The 18,572-nt window shown below is 47.3% G+C and overlaps 1 protein-coding gene across 1 annotated transcript in view; it reads left to right on the forward strand.

Moving 5' to 3' along the window:
* Positions 1 to 18,572, forward strand: part of LOC138521307 (sodium channel protein type 4 subunit alpha-like) — a 3,496,387-nt gene that overhangs the window by 1,080,399 nt on the left and 2,397,416 nt on the right. Inside the window, exon 4 of the mRNA XM_069634046.1 lies at positions 6,078 to 6,196. Coding sequence (XP_069490147.1) covers positions 6,078 to 6,196 — 119 coding nt within the window. The remainder of the gene's footprint in view (positions 1 to 6,077; positions 6,197 to 18,572) is intronic.

Genomic DNA, 18,572 nt, shown 5'->3' on the forward strand with positions numbered 1-18,572 from the left:
GGTAAATTTGTAACCCCTGAAGACTTCGCAGACTCGGTTGGGAGTAACCAACTGGTCACCCTTCAAATCCACCGTATAAAAGCGGCGTTCAAAAAACGATGGACAACAATCCCAGATGAACCTCCCGAACATGCATGCTACCAATCGCTGTACTCACAGGCGGGCACCGCGGTGTCCAGACACACACGCAAACACTGAACACCATTAAGACATTGTGGGAAAATGACATGGGTATCACAATCGAGACAGGGAAATGGGCCAGATACTGCCTCCTTTCTAAGAAGATTTCACTGAACGCAGGCCTAAGACTTATACAATTCAAGATCCTGAATAAACTACACTTTACACCTGCAAAAATGGCTAAGTTCTATAATACCACATCCGATAGCTGCCCGAAATTCCGCGCCGCAGGTGCGGACTCTTTCCACATGTATTGGGCCTGTTCCCATATAGTAGGTTTCTGGTGCACAGTGGCTAACATCCTGGAGGACATAACACAAATCCCTGCACACCTCGACCCTTCGAAATACCTATTTGGCGACATTGGAAAGGTCCCGGAAAAAATGAGGAGACTGTTTAACGTTGCCTGCGCAGTAGCTAAGAAATGCATCCTTCAGAAATGGAAGAGCAGTCAGGCTCCGACCGCAGAACAGTTCCTCGCAGCACTGACGTATGTAAATGAATGTGAGGAAAACTATGTGGGAATGGTTCCCGCCCCATGCAAACCAAAGGACATCTGGGCCCTGTTTAGGGCATATCTAAACGATACCCCACCAGACACAGATAATTCAGATAGCGAAAGTGTGAACGATGTAACTAGTCACGCTGTTACCCAAATGTAATTTTAAACTGTATTGATGTGCAGTGACACTCACCTGATGTAAGAGACTGAGATGGGATGCGGGTTAGCGATATGTGGCATGTAATCGTACCATGTAAATGAGAACTGCAGCGAGTGTAATGTGACATGCAAACCAAAAAGAAAGTTTTAAAAAAAATTTAAAATTCTCATTTGGAAGAAGCAGGATTTGGAAACCATAGCTACCTGTCTATTTAAGTGAAGAATAATTTGCATGTTTTGACCTCTGCTGTTGGGTTGGACATGGACCAAAAGAAGCAGGCCTGAAAGAGCAGTCCCAGGGATGCATAAAGGCATTAACAGATAATATCTCTGCCTTGTTAAGGTTTATCTTCATATAATACTCATCCATACACTTTTTGATGCTGTGATAGGGGATGGATCTGATCCTGTTAAGGATGGGAGCCCCTCTCATCCTGGGGTAAGAGGCCTACCAGGGTGTCTGCCATTATTGCCCCAGAAGGGGGAAGAGGGCCCCAGTCACGGTCTCCTCCACATGTCTGGTAGTTACAGAGAACCACTTGCAATCACCCCATGCCAATCTTTTCTGATGCTGGCCAATGGTTTCTCTCTTCTATTCTAGAACTAGCAAGCACAGAAGTCCTTGTGGCAAAGGAACAGGCAACACATAGGCGAGAAATATGGCAATGAACACAGAGCTGGTGAAGCATTACCTGCTGCAGGCTCAAAATCACAATGCACCTGTACCACGGAAAGCAAACTCTGCAACTTGCAATGACTGTAACGGGCTACCGCCGTGAATCACCTGCAGACTTGTGTTTCAAAAGGGGCCGGGACTGCTAAAAAAAGGTGCTTCATTGATGCCCCCTGTGTATCCCTTCCCCTGGGGTAAAGCAAGGAAGAGGTTGGCCCAGAGAACCAGGTAACCACGAGAGCCAATGCAAGGGTGAGGGGGAGGATACAACGGGATGAACAGAACAGAATAGTGTGGTTTGTTTAGTGAGGCCAATGGAGGAGAAGGTGGACCGAGAAACCAAGTAGAGGAGGGATGGTGGAGCTGAGTGTAGAATAGGCTAATGGTGAGCATATGCATGGTGAGGCATTGGTTGGTGAAAGTGATATTTGGGTGTGTACATGGTGAGTAAGGTGAGAGTAAGACTAAGTGGGAGTTTATGGGAGTAACGGGCTGAGTGAGAAAAGGTGATTAAGAGAGCAAAAGGAGGGTGACTGTGAGAGAAGGGGGTTGGTGTGTATTGTAAAGTGGAGAGTAGTGGAGAGTAGGTTGGGTGAAATGAAGTAGGAGTGGAGAGTATTGGCAGTGGAGAGGGAAGGGAATAGTAGTAGCGTGGGGAGGAAGAGCTGGAGTAGATATGAGGGGGAATAACTTGGATGGACAGAGGGAGTAAGTGAGAGAGAGAAAAGAGTAGGAGGAAGAGAAGGAAGTGGATAAGGAAGGGAAAGGAAGAAATGAACATCAGAATGAGGAGTACAAGAATGCGAGAGGAAATACTTAAGTGAGACCTGGGCGATTGGAAGACACCAATCCTTGATATCATTCTTTGTATGGGACCTCAGGTTAGGATCCATCTAGAAGTCCCTGGAGGGAGTAAGAAAGATAAGGTAGTTGATTTTAGTCCATAACCACTAACCAACCATATTCTAGACAGTAGGGGTTACCAAACTCTAGTGACCACCTTGGGAATTAGAGAAGGCTGCGCTATGGTGGAAGGGATCCAGGAAGATGAGACAGAGAGAGACATCCCTTAGTTGGACCAATTTTAAACTGTCTGAGAGATGGTGTGTTCATAAAGCTATCTGGACAATGCACAAAATGTATTCTTTCATTCTACCTGATGTTACTACCTTTGCTTCCAGAGAATGCACCCATGATTTGGGTGTCATTGATGTTATTAGAAACCAGAGAACCCATTCTGCCAAGTTATGTCCATCAGTAGGTGTATGAATAGGTTAAAAAGAAGAGGTGACACAGAGCCCCAGGGTACCCTACAAACAAGTACTTTATGCTCAGATGAGAAAGTACTAATTTGTACTGATAGCGTGCACTTAGTAAGGGGGACTATAGCCATTTTACGCCTACTTTTTGGATGCCTTGTATTTGATGGTTGACGGTGTTGAATGCTGTTGATAGATCTATTAGAATCAAGGTCCCAGCACTGAAATCATCACTGTCATCTCTCTGCTGATCCAAAATAGCCGTTTTCACAACTTCTATATTACACACAGGTCAAAAGCCACAATGGGCAGGGTAAAGGCAGATTCCTTGACAAATATCTGTAACGGATGTATCATCACTCGCTCCAGGTATGTAGCAATCTATGGCAGCTTGGAAATTGGAAATCATTTGCCACAACCTGTCTGGTCCAAGGAGGAATTTTTAAAATGGGTCTCACAACTGCTTCTTTCCAAGCCAATAGGGGCATTCCATAGGTAAGAGAGGAGTTAAAGGGCAAATGGTCCTCTCTCAATAATCAATGGAAGATGGTCTTAACTACTTTATGCAGCATAGTGTCCCGCAGTGGCCTTGGGCCTGTAGAGGAGATTAAAAGGTCAAGCAGTTATTTTTACCGTAGTTATCTGAAAGAGTAAACAATCTGACTTTCAATCCTGATCACAGTGCCTCTAGTCCCATTAGGATTGACTGTCATCAGTTGGGGCCAGTTCGGATATAAGGTTTTCAGTTTTGGGAACAAAAAAGAGAACGAGGCTATCAACTGGCGCTTGTGGTCGAAAAATCTTCAAAACTATACATGAAGTGCATATATGTGCAAGAATAAAAGCGAGGCAAAGGCATCATCAAACGTGACTGCTGCAATCTATATATCATCGGCACAAAGGTGGTAGTTGTCTTGTATTGTCCACTCAATCTGGACAACTCTGTCCCTATCACTAAGTTAGTAGACACAAGCCTACCCAGTAAAGATGGTTGGTATTCTCATAGAATTCCTCGGTTCCTCCCAAATATGTATAGTGCAAAAAGGAATACAAGTGTTGCATTCACTTTCACGGGGCTCATTATAAGTTGGCTGGTGCTGAATTAACTTGCCGGTATTAATGTAAACCAGCACATTTCTGCATCGGCCAACTACAAGATAGCCAGCGCCTGGTAATACCGGCGCCTGTAATAATGGCAAACTCCCCCATGTGTCCTATCGGACTCCATGGAATGGGGAGTTACACCGGACATTCCACCGGACCGAGTGCCGGTAACGGTAATACAGTTTGCCTTTATCCTGGTGGATTTACCACCAGGATACCGGCAAACTTATAATGAGCCCCAATTACAAGGTTTTTCTTTGGGCAACAGGTAACAAGCTGTGACTGGATCTGGATGGCCTTCACAGGCACAACGGGTGTGGTGGAAAGCCACATCGCAGTTGCTTTTAGACTGGAACTGGGTTGAAAGGGTGACAGCTCTCTTCACCAGGAAGTGGACTGCTTGTGCTATGTAGTCAATGCAGTGTCACCTTAAGGGAGGGAAAGGAAGCGCTAGGGTCTTTGAAAGAGCTCGGATAAACAGCAACTTCTGCCTAAGCTCTTCTACCTCAGAGTGGCCACTTCATTTTGTCAGAAGATAGCCTCATCTACTATACCGATGACTGACAAGGCAGCCTATGAAGGGAAAAGTGCTGAGACCAATGGAAGGAAGCAACCGGAGACGCTTTTTGGTCATTTATTGCACACCTCTGGGGAAGTGTGAACATATGGAACAAGCTGCAACCATCTACAGGCCAGAAAGCCTCAATACAGCTCCCCTGATTAAAGAGGGTGCCATAATGGTGTTGAAGGACCAGGAGGCCTGTTTGCCACCTATCAGCTCCTCGGGGAAATGAAAGAGGCAAAGCCAGAGAAATCGAGCGACTGGTCTGTCACTTAGTGGTTCCCTCCTGCGCTTGCATGATGAAATTGGTAACTCCACTATTTTTCGGGAGGTAGAAGAGATTAAATGAAGGGCTGGGGTTCAAATATTGAATTTGCAGAACTGACCCTACACGGTAATATAGCAGGCATGGCCCTGCTGCATCTTCATTTGCCCTTGTCTAACAATTCTTGGCACCTAAGGGCATCAAGAGGCAATAGTTTTAAATCTACAGGTTCTTTTGCCAAACCATCCTAAAGATTGCTGGTAGATGCTTACAGTTGCATTATTTGGCATTGAGGACCTTTCAAAGTCAGTCTTTCAGTCAATGTGGTAGTAATTTAGACTACAATTCCATAAGATAAAACATTACACAGACATAAGTTACATTTAAAAATGTAAGAAAACTTACAAAACAAAAAAACGGTCGGGACAGCTTTGCCCACATAAACATTATATAAAGTTCCAGTCTCCGTGCATAGAAAACCTTCACAGTAATTCAGATAAGCCCATTGATTGTCATTTATTTTTGCATTCAAGATTTTGTTAGCTTTGCAATATAAAAACACAATTTAAAAATGAAGCGTATAAAATTATTGGAAACAACATACAGTTCCATCATTTGGGTCAATGTTATAGTGGCTAGTGGCTAAGAGATGGATTGTCCTATCCAAAACGCTCCTAGAATCAGCGCCTGACTACCCCAATTTTTTGGGTGCACCCCTGTATTTAAAGATAGCCATTTCCAAAACACAGGTTTTGAGTGGCACTCATCCACAGATGTATACGTGTTATTTTACAGATCCGCAAAATCTGTTTTCAGGCCCGCATGGATCCCTTCCCTAACAAAATTCGAAGACTGCAAGAACTAATCCAGATTCTCGTCTGTTCCCATCATTAATGCCCTCTAGTGAGTCATCAGAGCTACTGTGTCCACCCTGATGTCTTGCTGGGAGTATTTTTGCTAATTATTATGTTATTGTAAAGTATGGAGTAGGTATATAGTTGTCGGTTTGCATAATATACTCAAAAAGGACGCGCAGATGCAAAGTTAACGTTTCAATGTTTTTTTTACTATAATACCGTTAAAAAGGTGCAATTACAATTCTAAAGGAAATGTTTAACAGAATGTGTAGAATAGTTACGTTTTCCCCACTTCCTGTCGTAGCCTAAAATACTTTCAAAATGTAGCTGGGGTCATTTTACAGTCAGTTGTATAGTATCTATTTACTAAAATACTTTTAAAATGTAGCTGGGGTCATTTTACAGTCAGTTGTATAGTATCTATTTACGTGTGATGCCATTACAGTGACTAAAAGACGTGCATGTTCTCTCTTGCTGCGATTTTATCATAAACGTGTATTTTTTGCTCTTTTTCAGACTTTTATCGTCCTAAACAAAGGGAAGGCAATCTTCCGGTTTTCTGCAACTCCAGCATGCTACCTTTTAGATCCTTTCAATCCGATCCGACGGGGAGCTATTAAAGTCCTCATACATGCATATCCTTTACAGAACCCAAGTGGAAAATCTGTGTTTTGAATTTGCATGACGCTAGAAGTGGGAAAGGGGAAATAATTGCTCTTTTGTAATCAGATTCAAGTTTCTTTGTGTGCAATTTAAACTTAAGCTGTATCTCATTAATCTTTGCTGTTAATCTTTGCATAATATACCATTAACCATTCCTTATTCATTCACAGCCATTTGTTTGGAATATGTCTATAAACATGCTTAAGTACATTGTTCACTGTTGAAATGGATAGGTATTTGAGACGAATTGACTTGTGTCCTGCAGAAGTAAAAGGACGAGTAGAGGCTAAAGCTCCTACTTATCACACTTGTACAAACCAAGAACCAACACAGTCATATGGTAAAACAGGAACATTTAAGAGATATACATCCTTTGCCTTTTGTGGTCATGTGGCCTGCTGTAAGGCTACACTCTCAGGAGGGGTGTGAATGTAGTTCAGTATGAATCCAGACAGTGAAGTAGATCTTTCCAAAATAAAGGGATGTCCAATCAAGCTCCATACATGTATATAAACCTTACTTAAAAACAGCATGTACAATAATAATTTTATAGAAAAATAGTTCACAAAACCCACCCCTGAGGAAAGAACACAGATTAAGCACAGATAGCAAGATGTAGCTCTCTTAGTAGGAGTTCGATCATTTAGGAATTCGGTTTGTGTCCGTATTTTTGGGAGCATCTCATATCACTAAACAAGCAGATAGGTTCAAACAAGTCTTGGGCTGAGTATCCAGGTTTATGAATATGGTCGAATCGGAGCCCAATCACCTGATCAAGAAAGTCTACGTGAGCAAGGCCAGAGCAGTACTAAATAAGGCTTGTGGTTATGGGGCTATCTGAAGGACTCACATCAAGTTGCAGAAAAGTACTTTTTTTTAAAAAGTCCTAGGCTTGCCTCGATCAGTGTCAAATTATGGGGTACATGTGGAGCTAGGATTCACTTTCCTGGAAGAAGAGCTATTAATCCAACCAACTTTACGTTGGATTCACCTCTGGAGTAACAACTGATTATTAAGGTGTTATTATCCAAATCAAATGTACTTGAAATCCCTTGTCTGAACCATGGAAACTCATAATTAACAGCCATTAATTCACAGCTGTATTTCAAAGAGCCTTTTATCATGCAACAAAATATAGCCACTCACTGAATATTATTATAATTTTTTTTAATTATACTTGTGTATAGCCACGTTTCCGCTTTTACAAGGATGAAGATCGTCATTCAGTCAGTACAATTAAAACCTTACTCATTCAATTGCTGTTTGGTTTTTCCGCTGATGCAATTTTCTGTAAGGCTGCGCTTAAAATCTTGGCTCCTGCGATTGACCATCTAGTGTTTACTCCAGAGATGAGGCGGGCCCACCACGCTTCTTCCTCGCGGAGATCACAGGAAGAAAACAAAGGACGAAGGTAAGCACTCCTAGCTTCTATGGTTGCTGGATAGGACAGCACCAGGTGTCTGATGGATTCAAGTTGGTGATTCTCTGGGCAGAGTCTGCATTTGTTGGAATTAGACTGGGATATTCTCTCCAAGATTTCACGAGTCGGGAGAAGATTAAGCCGCGCTCTTAAAAATGTTACTTAACTTTTTGTCAGGGAATTTGATGATATACTCTAACAAGTCTTTACATTTTCGTGCAGTCGGGGGGAGATGAGATAGTGACTTGCTGCTTGCTGTTTTTTCTTGAGTAATTGTCCAGTCGTGATTTTTGTTTTACTCTCAGTGGATTAGAAATCAAGATTTCCTCCGTGCATGCTATCGACTCAAGTAAGGATTTTTTCTTTTCCACCCAGGTGTTTTGCATGCGGCTGGTTCCTTTAGCCATTTCGTCGGCGATCAGTCTGTAGACTGGTGGACTGTCTGACATTAAGATCTTCCTATAAAGCTGCATACTGGTATGATCTACCGTTGCAGATAATGACAGCAGACCTAATTCCTGATGAATTACTGCAATGGGAGTGGACTTCGGTAAGTTAAGCACAGATCGACAAAGGAAGCCTTCTAATTTGGGCCAAAGTATCCCCTAGGTGATGGCGGGAATCACTTTGGATTTATAGAATTGGAGGGCGGGGAGCAATGAGAACCGGCAGTATTTTCTGTCGATTGCTCGAGTTTGAGCAGTTAGGTTACAGACTTTGCTCCAGAGGGATATTTGCATTCCGGCGTCAACTGTTGAGCAGTCTATTGTTACACCAAGATATTTGAAGAGGGCCGCTTGTTCGACTTTGGTCCCATCCACATACCAGCTGGGTTTCAAGCTTTTCTTTGGCACTTTCGCCAGGATCAGAATTTTAGTCTTGCCCTTATTTACTTCTAGATTGTTCTACTCACTGTAGTGGGCCAGGTTGTTCAGTTGTCTTTGGAGTCCAACAGGGGTTTGGTCCAGCAAAATAAGGTTGTTGGAGTACAGTAGAAAGGAGACTCCTGAATTCCTGATTTTAGGGGGGGAATGCCCGGACCATTGTTACTGTTTCTTGATAATCACCTAAAAAGGCAATAAACAGGGCGGGAGCCAGTGGGCAACCCTGCTTTACTCCTCGATATGAAGGGATTTCTGCTGAGAGGAGACCTTGCCGGTTGAGTCTCACTTTCATTTTTGTGTCTGAATGCAGAGCGACGAGGGGGCCCAAGATGGTTGCAGGGCACGTCCACGCTGAAAGTTTCTTCCACATTTTCTCTCAATCTACCCGATCGAAAGCCTGAGTAAGATCGATGAAGGCTAAGAACACTTTCGGGGCATCATCCCTGATCTTGCTCTTGATGATGTTCAGAAGCATTATATTAATGGCGGTGTTGATGTGTTTTTAAGAACCCTGTTTGAAGGGGATCAGTACAGGGCAGCACTTAGCCCAAGCTTGAAATCTTTCAAGAAGCAGGGTGGTGAAAATCATTCAGTTGGGCTATCGGGCTATCGGGCAATAGTTGGTCGGGTCTTCTCTGACGCTCTTCTTAAAAATAGGTACAACCACTGCTGTAGTCCAGGATGTTGGGATTGATTTAGCATCTTTACATCGGGTAAATATCTAACTGATTAACTTTGCCCACTCCTCCGGATGATGTTTCAAATCTATGTTCGTCAGACCATCTGGACCAGGTGCTCTAGACGATTTCAATTTCTTGATGGTTTTTAAAATATCTTCTTTATCGGTCAGATCTTCCCATTCGATGGTGTTGGATTTATTCACTATTTGCTTGGCAACCCCCAGGGATTTCAAGAGCACCGTGAAATAGGTTACACATTTGTTTTCACTTACAGAGTTTGCGAGTGCCTCATTTGTCTGAGTGGCAGACGATCCAATAAGAGACCAAAACTCTCTGTTTTTTCTACTGCCCAAGGTTTTGAGCATAACTTCTGAGTCCTGCTGGTAGAGCGTTGCACGTTAGCTCCAAAGCCATGATTTGTAGATTCTGGTCTCAGAGCCTAGGGCCGATCTTGTTTCCCACGTGTTTTGTTTCATTGAGGCTCTTTGCAGCTTTCTTAAGTGACGTCTTTTATCCAGTAGCATTTTGTTATAGCCATGTTTTACTGAGGAGGCCGCTTTGGGTCTTAAATATTTAAGCAAAAGAGGTTGGTAGTTGAGCTAGCGGCCCTCCTTGATCAGTTGGGGATGCTTGTTGACTATACTTTCTAGATATAGCAATTATGTCCGAAGCCGAGAGTCTTAGTCGAGTTTGTTGCTGATTCGACTCAACATTCACTGTCCATGATGGATTCTGAGTGCACGCAAGCACTCCAGGTCACCGATAGCAAATTGTGATCACTGGCTGCGGTTGTTTGAACTGAAAAGTTCGAGATTCAGGGTAGCATAGTGTGTGAAACAAAGATGTAATCCAGAGTCACGAACGAAGTATCTCTTTTCCAGGTAGGGATGAGAGGTCCATTGTTAGAGATTATGGCAGCGTTGTACAAGTTTCGCGAGTTCATCAGTTCTTCCACGCCACACCACGCACTTCAGCACCTGATCTTTTGGTGGTTAGTTCAGTAAACGTTGTATGCGTTGGGCATTTGACGTTCAAGTCCCCGCAAATGATTATATTTGATAGCTGGTAATCCACGAGGAGTTTGTCGATTGCTTCTGCAACTGAAGTACAAAAGCTGTCATTAGTAGTTCTCTGAGGGTTCCAGTACAGCATAATGATCGCTAGTTGAGTCATTTCTGGCTTCTGAGCTTTACAGTATTCCCAGGTGAGGAGAACAACAAGATGACTATAAGCTTTCGATATTTTTTTTTATGTTAATGCCGGAGTCAGCCCAAACCGCCAGAAGAAGACCTGATGAGGGTCGGCCAAGCAGGCCTTTAGTGGCTGGGGAGATGATCACTGTGTAGCCGTCAAGTGCCGGTATATCTTCCAGCCAGGTCTCTTGTAGACAAAGGATGTCGAAGACGCCAAGGTTTGTACCACCTGGTTGGGTGAGATGGAGGTGGCCTCTGGTGTTCCAAGATCCCATTGTCAAGGAGGAGTGGCTAACCTGGACGGTCGTTTTCGGTGTTTTAATCTGTGGTTGCTATTTCCTGCTCTTCGGTTCCAGGACTTTTGGCAGCCAAGCCCAGAGGCCTTTACGCTCATTCGTGGAGTTCTCTTTAGTCGTTAGATCGGTCCCCTGGATGACAGTGCCCTGTACACACGTCTTAGGGGCCGTGGACCGTGGCAAACTTAGAATCACTTTCACATTAGAGATGGGATCCGACTCACTCCCTGTTCGAGTTAGGAGGCCAGTACGTAGGCGCCTCGGACTAGGCCTCCTTACGTAGATGTCGGAATGATAACGATGGGCCAGCTCATGAGACTTGCCATGAAAAGAGCCGGATGACTGGTCCGAGAATGGACGGGAGTGCCTACCCCCTCTCAGATTTTTATACAGTTCTTCCATTCTGGAGAGGTAGCAGGAGTTTCTGTGCTCGATCTTCCTTGTAGTCGAGGGAGTAGATTGGCTTTGTTCGGAAGGTTCGATTTCAGTAAGCCTGAAACCCTTTTTTAGAAGATCTTTGTAAACTTCTGGTGAGAGGGTCTGAACCGCAGTTGCCCGGTGTTAGGGAGAATTCTCTCTTTAGGCTGAATTTCCTAACCTAGTGAGTCCCCCAGCAGCTTTTCTGGATTTCTGGAGTTTGTTTTTTCCTCCTGCCAAGAGTGAGACTCTTTTCCTCCCACTCTTGGGCATGATTCATGGTATTCCTTTGACTGGTAATGTGTTTTATGGGCTATGGGGTCCTTTACTCCATAGGGTCTCATGTGTTTTTCCTATGTGTGTCACACAGCACCCTCCATGCAGTAACACAGGGGTGTCATAGTGACACCCCACCATAGACTCCATACCCTGGGACTGACTACTGTCTCCCAGGGCATGTAAAGTCACCATTGGCTTTACTAGTCCCAAATTATTAACAGAAACCAGTACAAACCATCATATTGTGGACGTACTGGTCGGGGCAATTCGATTGCCCCGGGGTCTGTTAGTCGAGGGGGCACGTCTCCGTCCCCCCTGATCGAGTTTTGGCTGGTGGCAGTGGAAACTACTTTTTATATTCGACCGCGAATATATTCCTATGGGATTTTCCCATTGTTCGAGGCTACCAACTTTAATTATTTAATTCTCATAGCCTCGAACATACCGCCGGTTTATTTAATTAATATTAATTCTCCGTTTGGTATTTTTTGCCAAGACTCGATTCTAAAATGGCGTTTGTGTTCTCTTCTGTGACTCCAACCCAAGTCGACCCCTTTGTTCCACTTTTTGGCGGGCTTCTCCAGAGAAGCCTCCAAAAGTGATGCCACTCTGTCTGGGTACCACAGGGGGCGTAGGAGGGGGTTTAGGCACCCTGGACCAAGTTACCTTGGTAACTCAGGTCGCACTCTTGTGTGATTCGCCCAAGTGGTGAGCCGGCCGGCTCACCACTTAGCATGTTTGAGTGACAGCTAGGCTGAGTGAATGGGGGTTTTCTGCATAAAAGCAGGGCTTTGGGGACTGGAACTTCAGAAGTCGCCACAGGACCCGAGAATCCGACAAGGGAGAAGCTGAGCTGACCTACCACGACGACACCACCGGTGGAGCCCTGCAGAACCGACTCACCACTTCCCGACGACAGAGAAGATCTCCCGGCTGGAGAGGCTTCTTCCCCTGACTGGTGGGCACAACCAGTTTTCCTTTCTTTCTTCGCACCCCAGCCCCGTTTGTGGTCGAACTGCCCGTGCCAAGCACCCCGGCAGCCGGATAGCCACTCACCACTGAACCGCAAATCATCGGACCGCCCCTTGTACCTGAGAAACTCCGCGGCTGGTTTCTTCCCTGGCAGTGCAATGGACTCCTGTCTTCCTCCACGACGCGATCCTCTCTTCCCCCGGACGAAGCACCGATTTGCACCCGCTGCCAGGAACAACTGCCCCCGCTGGAGCGTTCTCACCACTTTAAGGTACCGTGTCCGCCAGGCCTTCCTTTCTAAAGATTGCTACAAGGTAATAATAACTCCTTAACCTTATGCACTGGCCTGGCCGCCTTGACCCTCTAACTGGTCCCTTTCTGTGGTCCAACTCCTTTTTGAACCTTTACAAGACTTTTGTGCACTGCAACCGTGTGACCTTGGACACATTTCGTTTGGATCCTCTGAAAGTGGATCCGGCCTCTTGAACTCTAACTTCACGGTTTTACCTTGCCTTCCTCTCTTGTTGTGTTCTTGAAAAAGTGTTGGGATCTGTTTCAATTTGTTCTCTGCTTTTCTCTCCCTTTTTAAAACGAACTATTAGAGTGCCATCTACGTTAAGCGCTCACCACTGTCTGAAAATAAGTGGGGCTTTACTTAAGACTTGTCTAATATTCTTTTAAGGGAGTGTATATCTTTTAGTGACCGTGATTTTGAATTGCTTACTATTAGTGCCTTTGTGTTTTTCTAGATTTGGTTTTTAAATAAATAATTATATCTATTTTACACGAAGCCCTGGTCAGTGTTTACTTGTTCTATTGTGTGCTCTTGACCTATTGTGAATACTCTGTATACTGCCTAACTCTTCTTGAGGGAAGTCTGACTGCTCAGCCACAGCTACCAAGTGAATCTGTGTGGTACAGACGTCTACCAAGTGGGTTTACTGCCAAACACCTGTAGTCCTAAATCTTTTGCAGTGGTCCCAGAGGGAAGTGCACAGGTTTTTGCCTAACACCCGGATATGCAAGTAGGCCTTGGCCATCCGTTCTCTGTGGTAGGGTTCAATCAAGATGAAATCATCAGTTTTTAAAGCTTTCAATATGCTTACAGTCGAAAGGAGGTACAGAATTGTTCTTCTATTCAGGACAAAGTCCTCTTTCGCGGTCAGTGTTTGTTCTAATGTAAAGGTTCTCGTGATTATGGAGGACCTGTAGTTGTTTTTTCGTTTCTTGGTGGGCTTTGGAACAATCATGGGCCTCATTATGGATCCAGGAGATCTTACAGCTGCACCCATCCTCTCGCTCAAGTGCCACAGGTCTCTGATCCTTTCTAGGCCATCTCGAAACCTGGGGTTGGCGTCTGGATAGCATGGCTGGCCAAGATTTTATGCTTCCCCGTTTGTGACTCACTTAAAGAACAGGATAAGGGCTCAAGTCCAGAAGCACAGGAAATCGCCAGAACTATTAAAATCTTTTCACCAGAAGCATGAAATTATTTTGACCGGTTGTATACAAAAATACCTGACGTGGGCAAATAATCCAACCAAAGGACATTAATAACAAAGGCCAGATTGAATTGCCTTCCTTTGAGAATGAAGACCTCGCTCTGGTCAGGAAATCTGGAAGATGAATATTGCCATCTATGCCTAGCCGCTGAAGCAGACCTCATTCACTCTTTATTATTCTGTACATCCATCTATTGGGAGATGTACTTTGAAATAATTGCTAAGAGAGGCAGGTTTCGTTCAATGTCGTCCAGCTCCAGTTTACTTATTGTGGGCAGATTATTTGAAGGTGGATTGGACTCTTCTGACGTATTTAAGGCAAGCATGGTGTAGGAGTAATCAACTCCTAGCTCTTTATGCAATTTTACACCTGTATTTTAACAGTGTTCTTACTAGTTTTAATCTTGATTAGCAGAAACTCTATTTGTAAGAATTATTGGTGTTATATTTTGTATTTTCCCGAATTTTACTATCTTTTATGCACTTGTGTATATTAATAGCATCTACTTATGTGTTTTGCTATGTTGCAAAATGTTTTCTCCAGCATGGGGTCTGGCATGGATTCACATGCTCATGAATATTCCCCGTCGTCAGGCTGGGAATCCTCGGTAAAGAAAAAATCAGTATAAGTTTCGTTTCTGATCTGTCTTTCTTAATAGTAACCAATCACTGGTCTCTGGGTCATACTGTCCCCAGCCAATGACTGCCCTCTCCCTAAGAGCTGCCCCTGGCAGCCATCCTCAGATTTTTACTGCACGCTCAAGTGTTGGGAGTCCTCGTGCTATAGCTCTTGAGCTTTTACTGCGTTTTGCGCTTTTTCAAAGAGATTTATCTCATTTTTTCGGTGCTCCACCGTTTCTACTTCCGATCAACGGGGACCCGCTTCGGATTTACCTATGCCCCTCAAGGGTGAAGTTTTCGTTGAGTTTCGCTTCTTGGAGGATTCCAGAAGTTTCTGAGGCCTACCTCGTGGACGAAAAGAACATGGCCCAGGACAAGGGAAGCTCGACTCCCGGCAAACTGTTCGGGATCTGCCCTGGATGCAACCTACAAAATGTGTTCAAGGAGGACGAGCATTCAAAATGCCTTTACTGCCTCCACGAGGACAAAACGCACGTGGAGAAAGACTGTGCGTTTTGCTTTAACATGACGGATCGGACAATGAGGGATCGCCGGACCCGTCTTTCCAACTGGCTGGAAGGCAAGAGCCCAGCAGGTGAGAAGAAGAAGAAGAAGTCCGAGCGGTCTTCTAAGTCCTGCGAGGGTGCCCTGGCGACGGGGGCCCAACAGAACCGCGAGTCTGTGGGCAATGGGAGCGCCGAACGGTCGGGCTCCTCGGCTGCCAGGCAGGCTGTGCCTTCACCAACGCCATCAACCACGAGGCAACGCTCTGGTTCGGGGAAGAGGCAATCCGAGAACCTGGCTAAGCTTCTGGAGAGGCCCCAGTCGATCTCGGAGGAACCGGCCGAGGGGGAGCGAGGCGGCGACCCTCCCCCTAAGGTGCAGGCCTCAAGTGCGCCCAAGGAGGCGAAGGCCTTGATCCACCCAGCTAAGGCCTCTATCGAGGGAGTTGCTGCGGCCCTGGCAAAGCCTGTGGAGGCTATCCCAGTGGAGGCGACCTCGGGGTCTAGAGTTTCCCTGCCCCTGCGCAGGGAATCCTCTTTTAAGCCCATTGAGAAGACCCCCGTGGAAAAAGAGGGGGGGGCGGTGGCCATTACAGACACGGATACAACCTCGAGGAGGAACTGACCGAGAATTTGGAAGAAGCCCGGTCCCACGGGAGGAATGCCGACAAGGGGGACGACGAGAGAGAGGGTGGCACGACAACGAGGTTCCCGTGGATGAGGAGCAACCGTCGTGCCCGTCACGCCTGTCGCAGCCCGAGCTGCAGAGAAACTCGGTGGCCATTTTGACGGCAATCCAAGCCTTATGCACGGAAATAAGGTCGAGACTGCCCCTACCCACGATGGATGACCCGGCTGATCCGGGTCCGTCGGGAAGCCCTCCAAACAAGAGGAGGAGAATTCATCCAGTGCCCCTTCAGCCCTCACGGCCTTCTCAGCCTTTGTCGCCTTCCCCGATCCCGAGGGAAGACACAGGAACAGACACGGCCACGACGGATGACGATGGCGGTGACGACGGGACTGGCCTTCCATCTCCGATCCCTCGGGTGTTCCCAACCGACGAGATTGGCTCCTTCCACACCATGATTGCCAGGGCATCCGAGCTTTTTCAGCTCTGCCCCGAAGAGAAGAAGAAGGAAGGCTTCCTCTACCAAGGCGCGAGGCCAAAAGGAAGACGGTCCTTGCGGTGCCGTTGCTGGATGACATCTGGGACAAGGGAGTTGCCCTTCTCAAGAACCCGTCCACGACACTTGCCAAGAGGAACCGGTACGAGAAGAAGTACCGGGTCCCCGATGCCACCCCGTTGTGCCTTAGGGCACAGCAGACCCCGGATTCGGTCGTCTCTGCAGCGGCCAAGAAGAAAGCGGGGGGGGCATCGGCCTCATCTTCAACTTCCCCAACGGACGGCGAGGGAAAGAAGCTGGACGCCATGGGGCGACGAGTCATCTCGTCGGCGGCGACGACGATTAAGGCGGCCAACGCCCTAGCGATTGTGGCCCACTACGACAGGGAATTGTGGTACAAGATCACCCCCTGTTGGCCTTCCTCCCGGGCGACAAGGGGGCAGAGGCCCTGGCGATCCTACAGGAGGGTGAGGTGGCATCGGACCACGCCATAACTGTGGCCATGGACATTGCTGACACCGGTTTCCGCCAGTTGGGCAACAGCGTTTGCCTTCGACGGCAGGGGTGGCTCAAGGCGACGGATTTCCGCCAGGACGTGCAAGCCAAGGTTTTGGACATGCCCTTCGACGGGAGCAATCTGTTTGGAAAGACAGTGGATGAGTCACTGCAGGCCATCAAGACCGACATGGAGACGGCTCAAGCCTTGGGAGTTCTGCAGCAACGGCGGCCGCCCTTTCGGAACTCCAGAGGCAAGCTAGGTGCCTCCAAAGGATTCGGCGGCAGCTCCTCAACCTACCGTCAAGCGGCCCGTTCCTCGTCGCAAGAAGCCTACAGGGGACGAGGCAAGTCAGGTGGATCTCGCCGTCGTCGCCAGGGAGGCCAAGGAGGCAAGGCTGCTTCCAAACAAGACTGAACCGGCCGTGGCATCGGGCCCCCACCAAAGCACCCCAGTGGGAGACCGGCTGGCGAAGTTCGTCAGCGTGTGGGAGTCCATCTCCACCGACCATTGGGTGCTGGATGCCCTGGCCCACGGGCACACTCTGGAATTCCTAGAGAAGTGCCCCTGAATTCGTCCAGTGGCCAGGAAGGAAAACCACGTACCTCAACTGCTGTTAGAGGTAAGGGCGATCCCTAAGAGACTCCGGGGCTCCGGAGTATACTCAAGATACTTCCTCTTCAGAAAGAAGACAGGAGGTTGGCGTCCCATCCTGGACTTGCGTCGGCTAAACAAATACATCAAGGCACAGAAGTTCCGGATGGTCACCCTCCAGCACGTGCTGGGACAGCTGGAGGAAGGCGACTTCCTAGCGTCGTTGGATCTGAAGGGTGCATACTTTCACATCCCTATCTTAAAAGTACACCGAAAGTTTCTCAGGTTCGTAATCCAAGGGCGGCACTACCAGTTCAAGGCCCTCCCATTCGGATTGAAGTCGGCGCCCAGGGTGTTCACCAGGTGCCTGGCACCAGTGGCGGCGCGGCTGCGCCTGCAGGGGATCCACGTCTACCCCTACCTGGACGACTGGCTCATCTAAGCAGGGACAAGGGAACTCGCCGTCGAACACATGGCAAAGACCGTCCAGCTGTTCACAGACCTGGGATTCTCCATCAACTTCCCCAAATCCCACCTGGTTCCGTCGTAGGTCGCGCTGTTTCTGGGAGCCAAGCTCGATAAAGTAGCGCAGTTGGCCTCACCGTCGGAGGAAAGAACGAAGGCCATCCTGGGCAGGGTACAGCGTCTGCTGGCCACGAACATGGCCAGAGTGAGGTCCATCATGTCCCTTCTCGGGATGATGCCCTCTTGCATCTACCTGGTGCGCCTGTGCAGGCTTAGGATGCGTCCTCTGCAGGAGTTCCTCGACACCCGTTGGACACAAGCGACGGACAGCTTTGAGGACAAGATCTCGCTCAACGAAGTATTCCGCCAGGCAATTCGATGGTGGGGCACCCGCGCGCATCTCGCCGCGGGCACGGACTTTCAGACCCCAGCATACCAGGTGGTGGTGACGACGTATGCCTCCCTGGAGGGGTGGGGAGCGCACACCCTGGATCTTCACGCGAGAGGCCTGTGGCTCCGAGCAGTGGTCTGGGCCCTCAAGTCATTCCTCCCGTCCCTCAAGGGCAAGGTGGTGAGGATCTTCACCGACAACACTACCACGATGTTCAACATCCGGAAGCAGGGAGGAACCAGATCCCCAGCCCTATCCAAGGAGGCCCAGGATCTGTGGCACTGGGCCGTTGCCCAGGGGATGTTTCTGGTGCCTTTTCATCTAGCAGGGATAAAAAACACCATTACCGATTCGCTCAGCAGGGAGCTGCGCTCTTGCCACGAGTGGGAACTACGCCAGGATCAAGTGGATCAACTCTTCTGGCGATGGGGCAAACCCCAAATCGACCTGTTCGCGACGGCGACGAACTCCAAGTGCCAGAGGTTCGCCAGCAGGTTCCACCAGCCGAGGA

This window comes from Ambystoma mexicanum, chromosome 13 (genome assembly GCF_040938575.1).
Source record: "Ambystoma mexicanum isolate Mex_15411 chromosome 13, UKY_AmexF1_1, whole genome shotgun sequence".
NCBI classification, from domain to species: Eukaryota; Metazoa; Chordata; class Amphibia; order Caudata; family Ambystomatidae; genus Ambystoma; species Ambystoma mexicanum.